Source organism: Giraffa tippelskirchi, chromosome 12 (assembly GCF_054371585.1).
Source record: "Giraffa tippelskirchi isolate mGirTip1 chromosome 12, T2T-mGirTip1v1.2.pri, whole genome shotgun sequence".
NCBI classification, from domain to species: Eukaryota; Metazoa; Chordata; class Mammalia; order Artiodactyla; family Giraffidae; genus Giraffa; species Giraffa tippelskirchi.
This window is the reverse complement of record NC_137286.1, coordinates 14,462,192-14,480,163: the sequence shown is the minus strand read 5'-3', so window position 1 is coordinate 14,480,163 and position 17,972 is coordinate 14,462,192. Positions and strand designations below refer to the sequence as shown.

At 47.0% G+C, this 17,972-nt stretch overlaps 1 protein-coding gene and 1 long non-coding RNA gene across 2 annotated transcripts in view; one reads left to right on the top strand and one right to left on the bottom strand.

Moving 5' to 3' along the window:
• The window catches only part of TGM5 (transglutaminase 5), a 30,910-nt gene extending 15,941 nt beyond the window's left edge, over positions 1-14,969 (bottom strand). Inside the window, exons 1-6 of the mRNA XM_081548469.1 lie at positions 14,960-14,969; positions 9,555-9,734; positions 9,187-9,432; positions 8,247-8,365; positions 4,967-5,095; positions 3,810-3,987 (exon numbers count right to left, since the gene is read on the bottom strand). Of these exons, the coding sequence (XP_081404595.1) occupies positions 3,810-3,987; positions 4,967-5,095; positions 8,247-8,365; positions 9,187-9,432; positions 9,555-9,734; positions 14,960-14,969 (862 nt within the window). The remainder of the gene's footprint in view (positions 1-3,809; positions 3,988-4,966; positions 5,096-8,246; positions 8,366-9,186; positions 9,433-9,554; positions 9,735-14,959) is intronic.
• Positions 1-17,972, top strand: part of LOC145529015 (uncharacterized) — a 67,631-nt gene that overhangs the window by 27,126 nt on the left and 22,533 nt on the right. Inside the window, exon 2 of the long non-coding RNA XR_014070833.1 lies at positions 12,260-12,406. This is a non-coding gene — a long non-coding RNA (uncharacterized LOC145529015). The remainder of the gene's footprint in view (positions 1-12,259; positions 12,407-17,972) is intronic.

Here is a 17,972-nt window from a genome sequence, read left to right as displayed (position 1 = left end):
AGCCCTAAGCACACAGCCTCCTCATCTCCCAGACCATTTCCCACCACCCTCCTCTGTGGCTCCAGGCCCCGGACCCTACTTTACAGAGGAGGGGGTGATGCCCATAGGTCTGCTGAGCATCCCAAGCCTCAGCCCAAGGCTCGCTGCCCCCACCCTACCCCCTGCAGCTGTGGGCAGGGACAGACCAGGCATATCCCCAGGTTGCCTGACTTTTCTTTTGTAAACAACTTTACTGGGATATAATCCACATACCACAAAGTTCACCCTTTTAAAGTGTACAATTCAGTGGTGTAATCCACATACCACAAAATTCACCCTTTTAAAGTGTACAATTCAGTGGTGTGTGGTGTATCCACAGGCTGTGTAACAATCTCCACATCTAATCCCAGACCATTTCATCACCTCAGAAAGGCCCTCTGAGCCCGCTAGCTGTCACTTCCCCTTCTCCCACCCCTCCAGCCCTAGGCAACTGCGAAATAACTCTCTGTCTCTATAAACTTGCCTATTCTGAGCATTTCACATGCTTGGAATCATACAATAGATGACACCTGGCTTTGGCGAGAATTTTCAGGTCACAGAACATCACTGTTCCCTCTGTTCCTTTGTTGCAGAGCGAGGCATCCAGGCTACTTCACAGACCTGAGGGCTGAGGGGCCTGGCCTTGTCACAGGAGTGGATAGCCAGGACAGGGAACGCCTGATGACTGAGACAGAGAGCTGTGGAGCAGCCGGCCCTGAGCACTGACTGGAGGGAGGGAAGGTCAGGGATTTCTCTGAAATTCCGGAAGTAACAGCCAACTAAATTGATGCCAAGAAAACATCTATCCAAAAAACTATAATCATATCTTTGATGCATGCAAAGTCTCTTTTTTGAGTGTGATTTTTCTTTAGGAAGTTGAAGTCAGTAGGCCGATGTTATTTTTAAAAATGCAATATGGGATTTCCCTGGTGGTCCAGCGGTTTCCACTGCCAGGAGTGTGAATTTGATCTCTGGTTAGGGAACTAAGATCCCGCAAGCTGCGTTTGGCAGCAAAAATATATATATATATAAATAAGTAAATACAGAGGTGAGAGAAGAGGCTCTTGAACAGATTCCAGTTTCAAAAAAAAAAAAAATGGAGACTCAGGGAGGCAGAGCTGCAGAGGGGTGTATGCATGTCTAATTAGATGAGTTACATGATCACCTTAAGCCTCAGTTTTCTCATGTGTAAAATGGTAGTAATATCTACCTGCAGGTGACTGTGAGCATCAGGAAGTGCCCAGCATGTGCCTTCAGCACAGGGGATGCTGATTAAATGGCAGCTGCTAACATTGTTCATGCAGCAGTATAGTCTAGTGGTTAGAGCCACCATACCTGGACGTGAGACTAGCTTTGCCACTCAATTTCCTCATCTGTAAAATGGAGATAATGATAGAACCTACCTCTGAAGGTCACTTGGGGAATCAAATAAGGTGATCCTAGTTAGAACTTACTGCCATCATCATAAATTAGTTTTAGGGCATTTTCATCTCTGCAATAAGACCCCTGGGATGCCTATTTATCATTAATCCTCACTTGCATTCCCCACCCCAGGCAACCACTAATCTGCTGTCTGTCTCTATAAATGTGCCTTTTCTGGACATTTTATATAAATGAAATCATTCAATAAGAAAAAACAAAGAACTTTTTGATTGTTCACTGTAGCCTGGCATTTTTCTAAGCACCCTCCATGTAAGAACTCAGTCAATCCTTCCAATAACCTTATGAGGTAGGTACTATTAATTTCCCCATCATATGCCTGAGGAAACTGAGACACAAGTTAAACGACTTGCCCAAGATCACTCAGTCACTTAATGGTAGTACTAGTATTTGAACTCAAGCTTCACCATTATTCTAGGCTGTCAAGTTTTCAGCACAATGCCTGGCACAAAGAAAGTCTCTAATAAATGTCAGCTATTGTGACTGTTAAAGAATAACAATAATAATTTTTAACAACATGTTTTGGCAACTGTATTGGGTTAAAGAGTCTGACTAAATCCTTGACATTTAGTGGAGGATTGAGGCTGGGTGTTACCCATATTTGTAACCAAGATTATTAGAAGCACAGTGCCTAACATAGGATAAGGACTCAAGAAGTGTTGCAGGATGAGTGATGAGTTCTCCAAACTGATAGACATCCTTAACAAACAGCATGGTGGCCCTGTGGGGGAGGGCTGGTGTTGTTGAGCTGCAGGTGAGCCAGCCACGCCTGACCAGCTTGGCCCAACCCTTTGCTTCCAGGGTCACTAAAGGGCCATGATTCTCATAAAAATTTTAATTGGTCTGCTCTCATCGCATCATCTCCATTTACTCTCTCACCACCCAGTTCCAGACAACCACACCCAAATCCCTGGCCCTCTCCCTCTATACACACACCTTGCCCATTAGACTCTAGGCTTTTCCAGTCCCAGAAAGGCTCCTTCTCTATCATATACAAGATTATTCCATTCTCTGCCTTCAGTCTTGTGCCTGCTCCCTGGATGACTCAGACATCCTAGTTCACCCCGACGTCTGTGACTCTGGGCATCAAAGCTGTCAAATTCCTGGCTTCTAACCCCTGAGCCATTAAAGCATCCAATTCCAGATGCGGCTCTGCCCCTGCAGGTGAGGAGTAGCTCAGGACTACCCCTCTCGCCAACCCATGTGAAGGCAGAAACTTCCCGATGCCCCTGTGGGCTGATGCCCCTGTGAACAGTGGGCTGACACCTGCTGCTTGGCAGCCTGAGGCTCTGTAGGCTTCCTCCAAGAGCCTGGTCCAGCATACACACAAACCACACACACACTCACAGACTTCACCAGCCTTTGCATACAGGGAATTTCTACACAGAAGGCCTGAGCCCTCAATAAACACTAAGCTGTGGGCAGATCTAGCCTTCCTGGATTGGCCTAGGAGCCTTGTGAGTAAAAGTCATACCCGGCCTCTTTCCCCAGCCAACAGGAATAACCTCCTGATTGTGACTCAAGTTAGGTACACAGGTAGCCTGCCAGGAGGCTGAGAGCTGGCCTAGACATTGGAGCAGTGAGAGGGCCAGAAGCAAGTTTGGACTTGGGTGAAGCAGAAAGCCTCCTCCTGCCACCTCCAGTGTGTAACTCATTTCCAGGTGTGACCTCCCTAACACTCACCCTCCCCTTCCTTCTGCTTGCTCCTCTCATCACCTGCAAACCAGTTTCCATTTGCTTTCTTTTCCAGTACATATTTTTAGACTTTTCTTCTACTAATGTAACATTCACTCCCTATCTGAAAAGCTGATCTCTTATTGTTCCCCCATTCCCTATGAGCTTAGTCAGAACTCCAAGTGCGCTGAACATGCGACACTTCCAGATTCAAGGTCATTGTACTTCAGCTGCCATCTTGCTCTGGCCCCGTGCCCCCTGCCCATGCTCAGGTGCACATTTCCCTCCTGTGTATACACCTTCATCAAGCTCATTCTCTGTGCTCAAAAAGGGCACTAATCAATTTATAAGTTTTCTAATGACTTGGTCTCTTACCTTCTTCCTATTTTGGACCTGGACATTTCCCAGCCAGGCTTTAGGGAGGATTCTGTTAGGTTGTCCAAGTTCAGAAGGGAAGGGCACCATGTTCTGAGAAGTGTATGATGTCCACCTCAGAGCTACCCTCTGAGATAAGCCAAGGTATGTGAAGCCTGAGGTCAGTGATGAGACATTCTGCTTCCTTGTAAATCTTCCTCGGTGGGAACTGTGTGAGATTTCTGGGACAAGAATGGCTCAGAGGGCTAAGACATGAACCAGTGCCCTTTTTATCTTTCCACGGGGCCCTTTCCACTCCCTACCTGTGCACATGACAGCAGCAAAGACCCAGCACTGCCCGTAGCGCACTGGCTGGCAGCCCGTGGCATGCCACTGCTTCAGGATGGCCACACTGCCCATCCACTCTGTGGGGTTGATGCCATCTGAGTAATTCTCACCCCAGTTTCCATTGAGCACCCCACTGTCATCGTTGCTGTTGATCTGCAGAGAAGCCATAAGTAGAAGCATTAGAAGCAGCCTTTTCCTCAACAAGTGGGTTGCCTTCTGGGCTCCTGGGCCTAAAATGCAGGAAGGTTTGATCTTATTTTAGCGGGGATCTTCCAGACCTTCTGGGGAAAGGGTGAGGGTGGGAAGCCAGCTATTTTGACTTGTGCACCACTGTTACATTACTTTATTATTCTGTTTCTACCCACCCTCTTGACCACTCCACCCCCATCCCTGCAAAGCCAGAGCTTGGCTCTAAGAGCATTTGAACACACTTCAGAGCTAAGGAAATTTAGACACAAGATTATTTCCCAGACCAGAGCTTCATTTAGTCTTTCCCCAAAATGTGGTTTGTAATTAATGGAGGTGATGGTCATACTCGGTGAAGAAAGCTGAGCGCCGAGGAATTGATGCTTTTGAACTGTGGTGTTGGAGAAGACTCTTGAGAGTCCCTTGGACTGCAAGGAGATCAGTCCTGGGTGTTCTTTGGAAGGACTGATGTTGAGGCTGAAACTCCAATACTTTGGCCACCTCATGCGAAGAGTTGACTCATTGGAAAAGACCCTAATGCTGGGAAGGATTAGGGGCAGGAGGAGAAGGGGACGACAGAGGATGAGATGGTTGGATGGCATCACCGACTCGATGGACATGGGTTTGGGTAAACTCCGGGAGTTGGTGATGGACAGGGAGGCCTGGCGTGCTGCAATTCATGGGGTCGCAAAGAGTCGGGCACGACTGAGTGACTGAACTGAACTGAACTGATGGTCATACTCAGCCATTTCAGATCTCAGTTGAGAAAACCTGTTACCCAGATTCTTCTATCAGTCTCATCAAAAATGGCATTGCCAGAGGGCTCCTGCCTCTTGACTTTTCATTCCCCGGCTGCAGTGGGCAACTGTGAGTGGGCAGGGCTCCCTTGCAGAGCTTCCTCCCTCCCTGGACACGCCCTGGGTGAAAGAGCCAGACCCAACCTCACCATGGCACACACCACTCTGCTGATGTAGACGGGGCTGCCCCGTAGGGCGCAGTCTGTGGCTGAGTCGATCTGGAAGTTCAGGCTCTTGTCTAGCAGCTCCAGACAGATGTCTATGATATTCTCTTCAAACTGCGAGAGAAGACGCAAAGAGGCAAGGTGCCCAGGCTAAGCACACGTGGATATGAAAAGAAATATATGACCCACCCCACCCAGTTCTCCAGTGGAGTGTGTTTGTGGAATACAAGCCCATTTGGAAGGAAACTGTCCAGCAGCCCAGCCATGGACGGCCCTACAAGGTCTCAAAGCTCTGGGGTCACAGCTCACCTAGTTTGTAGTTCCTGCCTGTCAGATTCCTGGAGTTTTTTCTAGTGAGTCTGACTGGCTGAAAAAAATCTGTTTCTCCCTCTTCTCCCCTTTAATCCCACACTCCCGGAGCCCCTGGGATGTTTCTTGCTAAAGCCACGTTGCCTCATCTTCCACCTCTACCTGCTGACCCAGCTCTTCATTGGTAGCTAGTGCTGAGACAATGGCACCAACTTGTCAGTGGAGCTTTGGATTGACTAATAGCATATGAGTTATGGAAAATTTTCACTGAGGCAGGCTGACTCTTTGTCCTTCAGCCTTGGAATGAATGCCACTGAGGCCTTCCCCGAGCCAGAGCCTGGTTTCACTCCATAGCCCTGGCTGTATCTCTTAATCATCATATTCAGTTACAACGAGATAGCCAGGGTCTGTCCTCCCTGCCTGACTGTATGCTGTGTCCCTCCAGTTCTTCTCATATCTCTACCCCCCAGACCTGGCATTGTGCCCAGCACATGGTAGAGACTCTGTGCGTTTTTGTTGAATGAGAGTAAATGAATATATAAACAGGATTAGGAGGCTTCTCTGATCCATCTTTCCCAGGGGACAGTTTGATTGGTTGACTTTTCCGCTTTAAAATATTCAGCGGGTCCTATGGCCTGCAGGATCAAAGCTCTAACCTCTTCAAGGCACATAAGACCCTCCCTGATCTGCCCCCTTCTACCTTCTCAGTCTGGTATCTCAATAACCCTCACCACTGGGTTGTTTTTTTTTTTTTTTTTTTGCTCCAGCAACATCAGATTCCTTGTAACGCCTGTAGCAGGCCAAATCATTTCTCTCCTTTGTGTCTGCTCATGCTTCCCTCTGCCTGGGATAGTTCCCCCTTTCCCTTCACTTGGCTAACTCAGTTCCACCATCTCCTCTCCCAGGAAGCTTTCCCAACACCCCCATGCCCAATCAAGTGCTCTTCTTCAAGGCTCCCAGAATACCCTGCACTGCACTCAGTCAGTGACCTGCTTATGTGACTGAGCCCTCACTTCATTGTGGAATCAGGGGCAGCGTTTTATTCATTTTCATGCTTCTAGCATACAGCCCCTTGCCTGGCACTGAGCAGATATTCAATATGCATTCACTGAAGAAGAGAGACAGAAAGGAAAAACCCAGGACTCAGAAAGCAGCATCTCCTCACTTCTATTTCTCACAGATGACAGCCAACTCCTGTCCAGGGGTGCTCTGGGATCCCCATCTGCCCATGCTGAGTGAAGAGTTGGGGATGTCAGTTGGGACCATTTGAGGCTTTCATATCTCATCTTGACCATAGCCACCCTGGGTGCCAACGTTGGGCCTGATGCCATCTGTGCTGGAATTCTCTTTGAGGAAGTCTGGGACAGGGACCCATATCAAACTGATACAAGCACCACAAGCCCCCCACAGAATTTTCCAGCTGCCACCCCTTCTGAGCAGCCAGAGCTGGCCCCTCCCCACCGACCCCCAGAGTGCAAGGGCTGATGCAAGGGCTCAGCCTGGCTCTGGGCTTCCTGGAGCACCTGCTGTTGGCTGAACTTTCAGTGAGAGGCAGGCTTTCAGTAACTCAGGAGTTAACAGAGCCTTGCAATTAAGATGATGCTGTTTTTACAAACAAAATCACATGTTTTAGAATATGTGTAGAGAACAAAATGTATATGGACACACACTTTGCTGGTGACTGTGCCTAGACAGACTTTCACATCCTAGACACCCATTTTTGTAATGTTTTGTAAAGTTTTTTAAGCAGTTATATGTTACTTTAAAAAATTTTTATACCAATTTTATTTTTTGTTGAAGTATGGTTGATGTGAGCTTCCCTTGTAGCTCAGTGGGTAAAGAATCTGCCTGAAATGCAGGAGCCCTGGGATCGATCCCTGGGTCGGGAAGATCCCCTGGAGGAGGAAATGGCAACCCACTCCAGTATTCTCGCCCGGAAAATCCCATGGACAGAGGAGCCTGGAGGGCTATAATCAATGGGGTCACAAGGACTCAGACACGACTTAGTGACTAAACTATCACCACATAGTTGATTTGCAATGTTGTGTTAATTTCAGATATATAGCACAATAATTCATATATGTATATACACACATATATATTCTTTTTCAGAGTCTTTTTTCTTTTAAGTTGCAGATTAGGATTTTGAGATTAACATATACACACAACTATATATTAAATAGATAACCAACAAGGGCCTATACAGCACAGGGAAATGTACTCAATATTTTGTAATAATCTATAAGGGTAAAGAATATATATTGCTTTTTTTTCTTTTTTTACTGTACCACATGACATTGTGGGATCTTAGTTCCCTGACGAGGGATTGAACCCATACCCCCTCCAGTGAAAGAGTGGAGTCTTAACTAACCACTGGACCACCAGGGAGGTCCCTGTACTACTTTTATAATGAAAAAGGTATATGATCAAAATAGATAACTGAAGAGGCGATAGCAGTGGGGTAAAAGACACCCTGCTGCTCATCAGCCCTTCTTCTGGATGAGATGTTCAGCGGACAAATTTTCTCCAGTGTGACAAAATGGATCCTAGAGCCTATCACCTGGGGTTATGAGGATGAAGTAAGTGTGGTAGCTGGGGCCCCACTGGAAACACAGCTAACAAACAAAAATCCAGGAGCAATCATGACCATTGTCACTGTTGTCCCTGCATCTGTACCCTCTTAGTGGAATTCCTGGGTGGGTACCTTCAGCTGTCCTTCACCTTTAAGTCCTATTGTCCAAATCAGATGTGATCATCTAAGAACACCTTCCACCTTTCTACGGCTGCTCCCCTAGCTCCCTGGGGTCACATCTCATATCTTCTTGGTGCCATTTATTTCCCACTTGTCAGCAGTTCTGGATGAATCTTGCATGAAGGGCACCCTCCCACCCGCTCCTGCTCCCCTCTCCCCAAGAGACCAGGGCCTGGATGGGCCATGAGCAGAGCTCTGACTCACTTGTCCATAATTCCAAGGGCAGGGACGGATCCAGTTCATGTTCCCTTGATAGATGAAGCCATAATCATTCATGACATATTCCTGCCTCTGGGGTTCACTCTCCAGGTAGACAGCATCCTCTGGGAATCAAAGTGGGAGGACACAAGGCAGAAAAGTCATGTCGTCCTTCCCGCCCTAGTCCCACTCCAGAAGGCCCAGGCCCATGGGAGCTCCCCTGAGCTCTGGGGAGAGAGCTGGGTGACTCCAAGAGGCGCATGAGTGAGGGGGAGACCCACCCCCATCACCCATTAGCACCAGCAGTAGGGTCAATAGGAACAGAAGGTAGAAGTACAAGTAACCTTTGGTGGAATATTTTGGTTTACAAAGCACCTTTACAACCTAGCCCCATTTCAAGGTTGAGGAAATAGGGTCAGGGTAATAAGTAACTTGTCCAAACCACATGTAAGTAGAGCGAAATTTGAACACAGAGCCCATATTGAGTGCATGCTTTTTCTGCTACACTCAACTAATCCTCGATGGAAATGAGCAAACTGGAGCCTAAGGGTTCCTCCCTCCCTCCCTACCTACTTACCTTCCTTTCTTCAATTTACCCTGTACTTCATTCTATAAATTTTCAATGAAATGTACTTATTACTCTTGTAATGGAAAAACTCCAGTTAACTCTAGAATGTGTGATGAAGGTAGATGTTAATAGTGGTCAATAGTTGATTATAATAGTTTTCTTCTAAAGTAAAGATGACTTGGTTCATTATTTTAAAATTCTGAGTAAGTAAATAAGTAACAAGGCTTCTCTGTCCTTCTTGTTGGTGGTTGGGAGTGGATGCTGAGTGCATGGGATTGGGGAGGTTTGCAGTGGCTATGGAGAAGGGGTCTGGAAACCCTTGAGCCTCACTGTCTATGGCACTGACACAGGGGCAGAGGTGAGGGCATCCCTCCTTACCTGGGCACCAGGGGTTGAAGAGCAGGATAAACTCCCCAAGCTGGTAGGCTGTGACAGGCCCCTGTAGGGATTTGATGTGAACTTTCAAGAGGTACCGACCCACAGCTGCCACAGGAGGGGCACACAGGCTCACCTCCAGGGAATTGGCCCCAATGGCCTGCAGTGAGGCGATCCAGGGGCTAGGGCCACGGTGATCAGCCAGGCTGAACACAGCTCGAGTCCCCTTGGCCAGGTCTGGCAGTGGTCCTAAGAAGGAAGCAGAGCTGAGGGCCTTAACAGTGACCTCCCAACCTCCAATAATCGCCCCCAACAGACACAGACACATGCACACACACACACGGCCCCTGCAAGCCAGCCGGGGACCTCACCAGTCTCAGTCACAAAGATGATGTTGTCCAGGCCTGGCTGGAAGGCCCGGTTCCTGAAGTACAGGGTGATGTTGAAGGCCTGGCCCCGGCGAACAAGGAGGCGGTCGGAGCTGATCTCCTCTGTATGATGCTGCACGTTGTTCCAGGAGCTCTGGAGGTCGGTGAGGGCCACCTCCAGCCCTGTGATGGGACAGCGAGGGGCAAACAGAAGAGCAGGACTGTGGGGGCTGGTCCAGTCTTGTCCACCACTTAGTAGTTGTGCAAACTTGGAAAAGAAACTGAACTTCTCTGAGCTCAGTTTCCAAGTAGGTAAAATAGAATCTATGATAAGCCTTTCAGGGTTTGTGTGAGGATAAAATGGACTTCCCTTGTGGCTCAGACAGTAAAGAATCCTGTTACAATGCAGGAGACGGGGATTCAATCCCTGGATCGGGAAGATCCCCTGGACAAGGAAATGGCAACCCGCTCCAGTATTCTTGCCTGGAAAATCCCAGGGACAGGGGAGCCTGGTGGGCTACCGTCCATGGGGTTGCAAAGAGTCGGACACGACTGAGCAACTAACACCGGATGAGGCTCCATGCATGCAAGAGTCTCTCCCTTACTTCTTTCCTCCCTTCCTTCCCTGCTTCTGTGACCTTCCATCCCTTTCTCCCATAAGGAGGCACATAGATAGTTGTCTGCCCCTCTTTGACTCCTCTTGCAGGCCTGACCAAATCTGACTGCTCCCTTCAGTCCAGCATGTCTCGAGCTTCACTCCTGCATCACTTTCTTGGACTTCACAGTTTTCCTTGTCCCTGCACCAGTCTCCAGCTCTGAGAGCAAGTCCCTGGGGTAGCTGCCCCAGGTTAATTGTCCCTGGGTTAGCTGGTATGTTTGAAGTAATTTGCTAGTTCTCTGACTACCATTAACACTTTGTGCCCAGTGACTTGGGAGCTGAGAGCTGAGGACGGTCTCAGAAAGGCCCACTCCCAGCCTTCTGCAGCTTTCACTAAAACACAGACTGACCTCAGTGTTCTCCAAGTGTGCCTCCCTCGAAGGGCTCCACTTCTGACTCCTATATGTTTGGCCATGTTTCTACCATGGTCCCCAAGCACTTGGGTTCATAGCTCTTAAATTGCAGTTGACATCTTCTCAGTCTCTATCCATTCATGTGTCATAACTCCCTTCACGCCTTCCTTTAAAATATCGGTGGTGTTCATCTGTCCTTTTCCACATGAACACAATTCCAACCTCCTCACCTCACTACTAGTGACTATAACAGCCTCCATCAGGTCTGCTTCCTATTTATCCACGTCACCTGCCCCTTAACACATCACCAGATTATCTTCCCTCAAGACAATTTGATCATTCCATTGTCTATTTGCTTTAAAAGTCCTGAGATACCCCCCAGGCTGCCATCCAAAAGATACACTCTTAATGTGACACTCATGACCCTGCAGACCTGGCCTTAATTTAGGCTTACATTCTCACCTGTCACTCATCCCAGCACAGGCCCTCTCCTCTAGCCAGTCTGTCTCCAAGCAAAGCTCTACCTGTCTGTGTATTTTGGTCCTACAAGAGCTACAACTCAGAATGTTCCCTCACTATAAAGAATTTGTATAACTCAACAATAAAAAAAAAAATAAATGAAAAATGGGCAACTGGTGTAAGCATTTCTCTAAAGAAGATATACAGAAGGCCAAAAAGCACATGAAAAGATGCTCAACAGAATTAATCATTAGAGAAATCCAAATGAGATAGCTATTCACATCCATTAGGATAGCTATAATAAGAAAAACAGTGTTGGTGGTGGGGATGTGGAGAAATTGAAACCCTCATACGTTGCTGGTAGGATTGTAAAATGGTGCTTCAGCTTTGGAAAACAGTTCTCAAAATGTTAAATGTTGAGTTATTATATGACCTGGCAGTTCCTAGATATATATCCAAGATATGAAAAATGTATGTTCACATAAAACCTGCACATGAATGTTGATTGCAGCTTTATTCATAATAGCCAAAACCTGTAAACAGTCCAAATGTCCATCCCCTGCTTAACAGATGAAAGAAATGTGTATAGCCACACGATGGAATATTATTCAATCATATAAAAGGAAGGATGAGCATACTACAACATGGATAAAAGTTGAAAATACTATGCTAAGTGAAAGAAGCTAGACACAAAAGCCCACATGTTGTATGATTCAGTTTATAGGAAATATGCAGAACAGGCGAATCCATAGAAACAGAAGTAAGTTAGAGTTTGCTAGGGGCTGGGGGTGGGGAGAATAGAGTATAATTACTAGTAGGCATGGGGTTTCACTTTTGAGGTGATAAAAATGTTTTGGAACTAGTTAGTGGTGATGCTTGTAAAACTTCGTGAATTTAGTATTTTTAAAAAAGCCGATAAATTATACACTTTAAATAGTGAGCTTTATGGTATGTGAATTATACCTCAGTAAGGCTATTATAAAACAAATATGAATCAAACTGACTGTACCAAAATACCCTAATTAATACTAAACTTTATCTTCTTAACCTTCTTTAAGTTCTTTTGATTACAGTTAATGTGTACCTTTCTCATAAACTAGTTGTTGTTTTATTATTGTTATTATAAAAGAAATGTTAAGCATATAGATTGGCACATTGTAGATACTCCAGTGTTTACTAGGTTGAATAGAGTTCTCTGTTTTTTTTATATAATTCCCTGAACTTATTTTGTATTTCAGATTCAACTACCACCTGTTGAGGGCCTGATTACATGTGCTCGGCCACGTCCTAGGCACTCCAGGCCAGCAACCTCATGGAATACTCAGCACAGCATTGCGGGGATGAAATGTCGTGTCATCCACACTTGAAGATGAGAAAACCAAGATGTAAGTAGGCTAAATATCTTGCCCAAGGTCAAACCTAGGGTAACTGGCCCACGTCTGGTGCTCTCACCATTACCCAACAGCTGCCACCCACTGCTGGCCTTCACTCGTGTTCAGAAAGGACATCTGACCCACTGCCCCCTGGGAAAGCACTGAGCTTTTTCCAGAAAAAAGAAGCTCACCCTTTTTAGAAACCAATTGCCTAGACAGGAATTGCTAACTGGCCCTGATTCAGGTTGGACACGTGACCCAAACTGCTCAGATACTGCTGGCAGCATCTTCCTGACAGCCAACACTGGGGCCGGATCTCATCCTCTGGATGCACTGTGGGTCAAGTTAATGTCTGCCTATAGCACAGGGATTATTCTTCAGCCCAAACATCAGATGTCCAAATAGGAGGTACATTTAATACTGGACATTTGTATTCTCTTTGATAGGAGGGGAGAATGGGGTGAAATGATCAGGGAGGTAAAAGGGAAATTATAGGAAAAACTTTTAAAGTAATTGATCTCAAGATCTATCCTAGAGAAAAACTCTCACAGGAACACAGAGAGGCACAGATAAGAAAGTACACTGCAGCATTGCTCATGTAATTGAAAAATGGGAACAACCTAAATACCCACCAATAGGAGATTGGGTAAATATATTACTTACAGCCATACTATGGGAATACTACACAAGTGGAAAATACTGATGTAAATAAATCTTTAGGTACTCAGACGTGTGGATAGAGGTCCAAGACATTCTGTTGTGTGGGTAAAAAAAAATCAAGCTGTAGAAAAACATGCGCAATATGATGATACCATGGATGTGCCAGGAAGAAGAAGAAGCCATACAAGCTAATCCTATGCATTACATTGAGCATATATACATGAATATTCATGTGTAGACAAAAGACTAGTAACAGTGGTTTCTCTAGAAATGAGGTTAGGTTGGAGTGGTAGTCAGGGAGGGGACTGTAGGTTTATCTGTAATTATTGCTTTATTTTACTCAAACTATGTGTTCATTATACAATATTTCTTATATAATTAAAATTTATAAAAATTTAAAACTAAAAATTTAAACATAAAAATAGTAAATGAAGAGGAAGCTATCACATTTGTGAGCTTTTAGCTCATTCTTTTTTTTTTTTTAATTTATTTATTTTAGTTGGGGGCTAATTACTTTACAATATTGTAGTGGTTTTTGCCATACATTGACATGAATCAGCCATGGGTTTACATGTGTTCCCCATCCTGAACCCCCCTCCCACCTCCCTCCCCATCCCATCCCTCTGGGTCATCCCACTGCCCCAGCCCTGAGCATTTGTCTCATGCATCGAACCTGGAATGGTGTTCTGTTTCACATATGATAATATACATGTTTCAATGCTATTCTCCCAGAATGTCCCACCCTCACCTTCTCCCTCAGAGTCCATAAGACTGTTCTATGCATCTGTGTCTCTTATTCTGTCTCGCATATAGGGTTATCGTTACCATCTTTCAAATTCCATATATATGCATTAGCATACTGTATTGGTGTTTTTCTTTCTGGCTTACTTTACTCTGTATAATGGGCTCCAGTTTCATGCATCTCAATAGAACTGATTCAAATGTATTCTTTTTAATGGCTGAGTAATATTCCATTGTGTATATGTACCACAGCTTCCTTATCCATTCGTCTGATGATGTTAGCTCATTCTTATACATGGTTTTGGGGCTTCCCTCATAGCTCAGTTGGTAAAGAATCTGCCTGCAATGCAGGAGACCCCAGTTCAATTCCTGGGTCGGGAAGAGCCCCTGGAGGAAGGATAGGCTACCCACTCCAGTATTCTTGGGCTTCCCTTGTGGCTTAGCTGGTAAAGAATCTGCCTGTAATGCAGGAGACCTGGGTTCGATCCCTGGGTTGGGAAGATCCCCTGAAGAAGAGAAAGGCTACCCACTCCTGGCCTGGAGAATTCCATGAACTGTATAGTCCATGGGGTCGCAAAGAGTCAGACACGACTGAGCGACTTTCACTTTTCACTTTTATGCATGTTTTTGACCAACCATTTAATCTTTGTAGCAGCTCTTTCTAGAGAGAAGGAGTTGATACAGAGAGAAGGGTAGTGGTGGGAACATGAGTCACAGACACTCTGGAGTGGAGGGAGAAGAGAAGAGTGAAGATTCAGAGAATTCTAGAGCTGGAAGACAATTTTAAGATGATCTGGTCCAAGTCCCCTCATTGGTCCGGCACGGGGACTGGGAACTAGAGAAGTGACTTGTTCAGCGTCAAGACCAGCTCTGGCAGAGAGGGTAGGATCCCTGACCCCTAATCCCTGGCCCTGCCCTGGCGCACAGGGATGTGGAAGCAGGCATGCTGACCCTCAGCTGTTTAGCTGTTTACCTGCCAGCCTCCACCTGGTCTCCTGGTTCTCAGGCTACCGATGAATTCTGCTGTTTCTGGAACTTCTCTTACTTCTGCCTCCATTCTTGACTTACTCATCCTTCCCTCTGAATCCACCCTTCCCTTGACTTCCTGCAGTCTCTCTCTCTTCCTCGGCCCTGAGCTCCAGCAGCCCCGTGGGATTTGCGTACCTTCCGCCATGGTGGCTGCCTCTGGCTCCCAGGCTGCTCCACAAAGAACAGCTGGACGGCCTGGTGCATCAGGAAACTGGTCCTGGTGTGTCTGCTTCCCCTTCCATCCTCAAGACTCCAGGAGACACTGAAGGCGGGGAGGCTGCTGCACTGCCATCTGCTTACTGGGCAGATCACAACTGGTTTTCTCACTTGCCCTCAGGTTTTTTTTGGCAGTGTTGCTTGGCTGAGAGGAAATATGGAGGCCAATGAACTGTCAGGGCCTTGTGCCATGTGGGCCTTTGGTAGCTCTTGGGCAATGGGGCATTCGCTGGCTAGTACTGTGCTGTGACGGGGGAGCCGGGTGGCTGATGGGGCCTCTAGGAGGAGGAGGAGGCCTGTGTCCCTGCAGGAAGGAATATCAGAGTCCCAAGACTATAGGTCACCTAAGAGAACTCTCCAGACTAGAACTCTGCTTGGCACCTGAGCCCTCTCTTTTATCCCCAAGAGTCACTTTCTGGACATCGTGTGCAGACAGAACCCACTCTTGGTATGACTTGTTGGTATTCGTTTTCTGGTGAAGATACTGTCTTGAGTGAGATCTGTCTGGTCCAAAGTAAGAGTATTAGTCTCTCAGTCGTGTCGGACTCTTTGCAACCTCGTGGACTGTAGCCTGTCAGGCTTCTCTGTCCATGGGATTTCCCAGGCAAGAATACTGGAGTGGGTTGCCATTTCTTTCTCCACGTCTGGTCCAAGGTGAATCTCGAATAAAAGCCGTAGAAGAAAACTTGGGAAGATTCTTGGAGGAGTTTGGGAAACAGGTAAGAGGGTGGGAATGCCAGTGATGACCTTGATTCTAGTAAGACAAGTACAAGTCTTTGGAGGAAGAAAAACACAGATGGGAGAGGAGAGATGGAAGGAGCAGGGAAGGGCTTCTCGTAGGGAGTGGGTGGGATACTCGAAGCCCCCTGCTCCCACATTGGCCCTACCTTTACCTCCTATAGGACATTTTCTCCTGCTTCCCTTGCTTTCTGGGACCCTAAATTTCCGTCCACAGGAACCTCATTTGCCAGCATCCGTCCACCCTCCTATCACCTCTCTCTGTCCCCAGTCAGCTCTTACAGTGTGTGTATACACGTACATACACAATTCACTGTCTGACCCCCCTGCACCCACCTTCAGTCCAGAAAGGAACTCCTCCCCTCTCCTCTTCCTCCTGCATCTCTGGTCTTAGTGAGTGAGGACAGTGTCTACCCAGTCACTCAAGGGGAGACTCCTCATGCTTCTCTGTCTTCCTGCCCTCACTTAGCCTAGCAGTCGCTAAGCCCTGTTCAGTCCAACTCCTGGTTAATCCTAGTTAACTCCTAAAACCGACCCCTCTTGCCCGTGCCCTTGGCCCTACCTTCATTGAATCCCCTTGTCTGAACAGCAACTCCTAGCCAGTCTCCCACTCTTTCTTCTTCCGAATGAGTCTTCTTCCAAACTTCCAAAGTAAGTTTTCTGAAGTGCCAATTCAACCAGGCTGCTCTCTGCTTTAGATCCAACAGAAGTGAAGTCTAAACTTCTTAACATCCCTTTCAGAGCCCTTCCAGATCTTTCCCCTCTTGCCTGAAGTCCAGGGAGGCCAAACCCCTTCAGTTCTGGCCCCCCAGTTCTCCTGCACATGCGTTGCTCTCTCTCTCTCTGAAATATTCACCCCTCACTTGTCTACTTTCTGCATCCAAGCTCAAGCTTCCTGACACTCTCTTTACCACACCAGGTGCTCAGGAGTGTTTCCTTTTACATTCTCTATTAGTCTAATCCCACTTGATATTATAAATACTTACCTATCTTTCCCCCAGTTCCCTTTGAGGGCATGGCCTGTGTCTTATTGCCATACAGGGCTTAATCACGATAGTGGTGAATAGTAAAACCACTGTAAAACTAACTGGTAATAGCTTTCAAAGAACTGTTTTGGTTTTTCATGTGCACTATCCCACTTAATCTTCACACAATTATCTAACGTCTTTAATATTGTCCTTCACAACTTACAGATACACTTTCTCATTTGACCCTCACAGCAACCCTCTGAGGGGAGGTGGGCTGGCACTGCTATTATTGTTGTTAGCATTTTGCACCCGAGGGAGCCAGGACTTCATCCTGGAGTTCTTTGCTTTATATCAGCATGGACCCCAAAACCCCCTGCCAAAAGGACCTGAGAACACCAGTCTCCGTAAACGCCTCAGGTCATGGGAAGACTAGCAGTCAGGAGCCAGGGGTGCTTGTCTGGTTGTGCCTTTTTGTTTCACAGCCCCAACACTTCTTTTGCTAATTTATCTTTGGGTGCCATTGCCTGAGCCGCCTGGCCCCACAGGGAATTAGGGTGAGGACAGAGAGGCAGGGTTGCTCAGGATCTAACCTCAGGGTGTGCAGTGGCAGTGGGCATGGACCCGTGTCCTGGGGATAGGAGCTTTGAAACTGTCAAGCTTGTCCAAATGAGGTGGGAAAATGAAGCTAGACAGGCTAACCACGTGAAAACAAGAAAAGCGAAGAACATACGGAGTATGTTTTTTAAGCCAGTTTTTAGTGGAGAGAGAGGAAATTATTTGAAAGGTCAGCTGGGAAGGCCGAGGTGGCTAATATCCCCACTCCCTCAGAGGCCCTGGGACACCCAGGAAGAAGCCAGTCTACTGTTCCCCCTCCAGTGACACAAGTGACCCAGCCGGGGAGCTCTATGCCAGCACACTTCCTGGGCAGGAGGGGCAATGACTAAGCAAAGGAGGACTGGCACTGAGCAGACCAGATTTCTGCAGGCGCCAGCCCAGGTTCCAGGTCCCCCACCCCAGGGGAGGGCGGGAAGCCACCCGGAACACAGCAGAGACAAGCACTTAATGGGGACGGGTGTAGCTGGCACCCAGGGCAGGGCGGAGTGCTGGTGTGCAGGCTCCTGCCCTACTTGGCAGAAGCAGCGAAAGCAAAATAAATAAAAAGCAGAGAGAAGGAAGAGGGTGGTGAGAGGAAGCAAGTGAAACTTCGGAGCCACCAAACAGGAGCA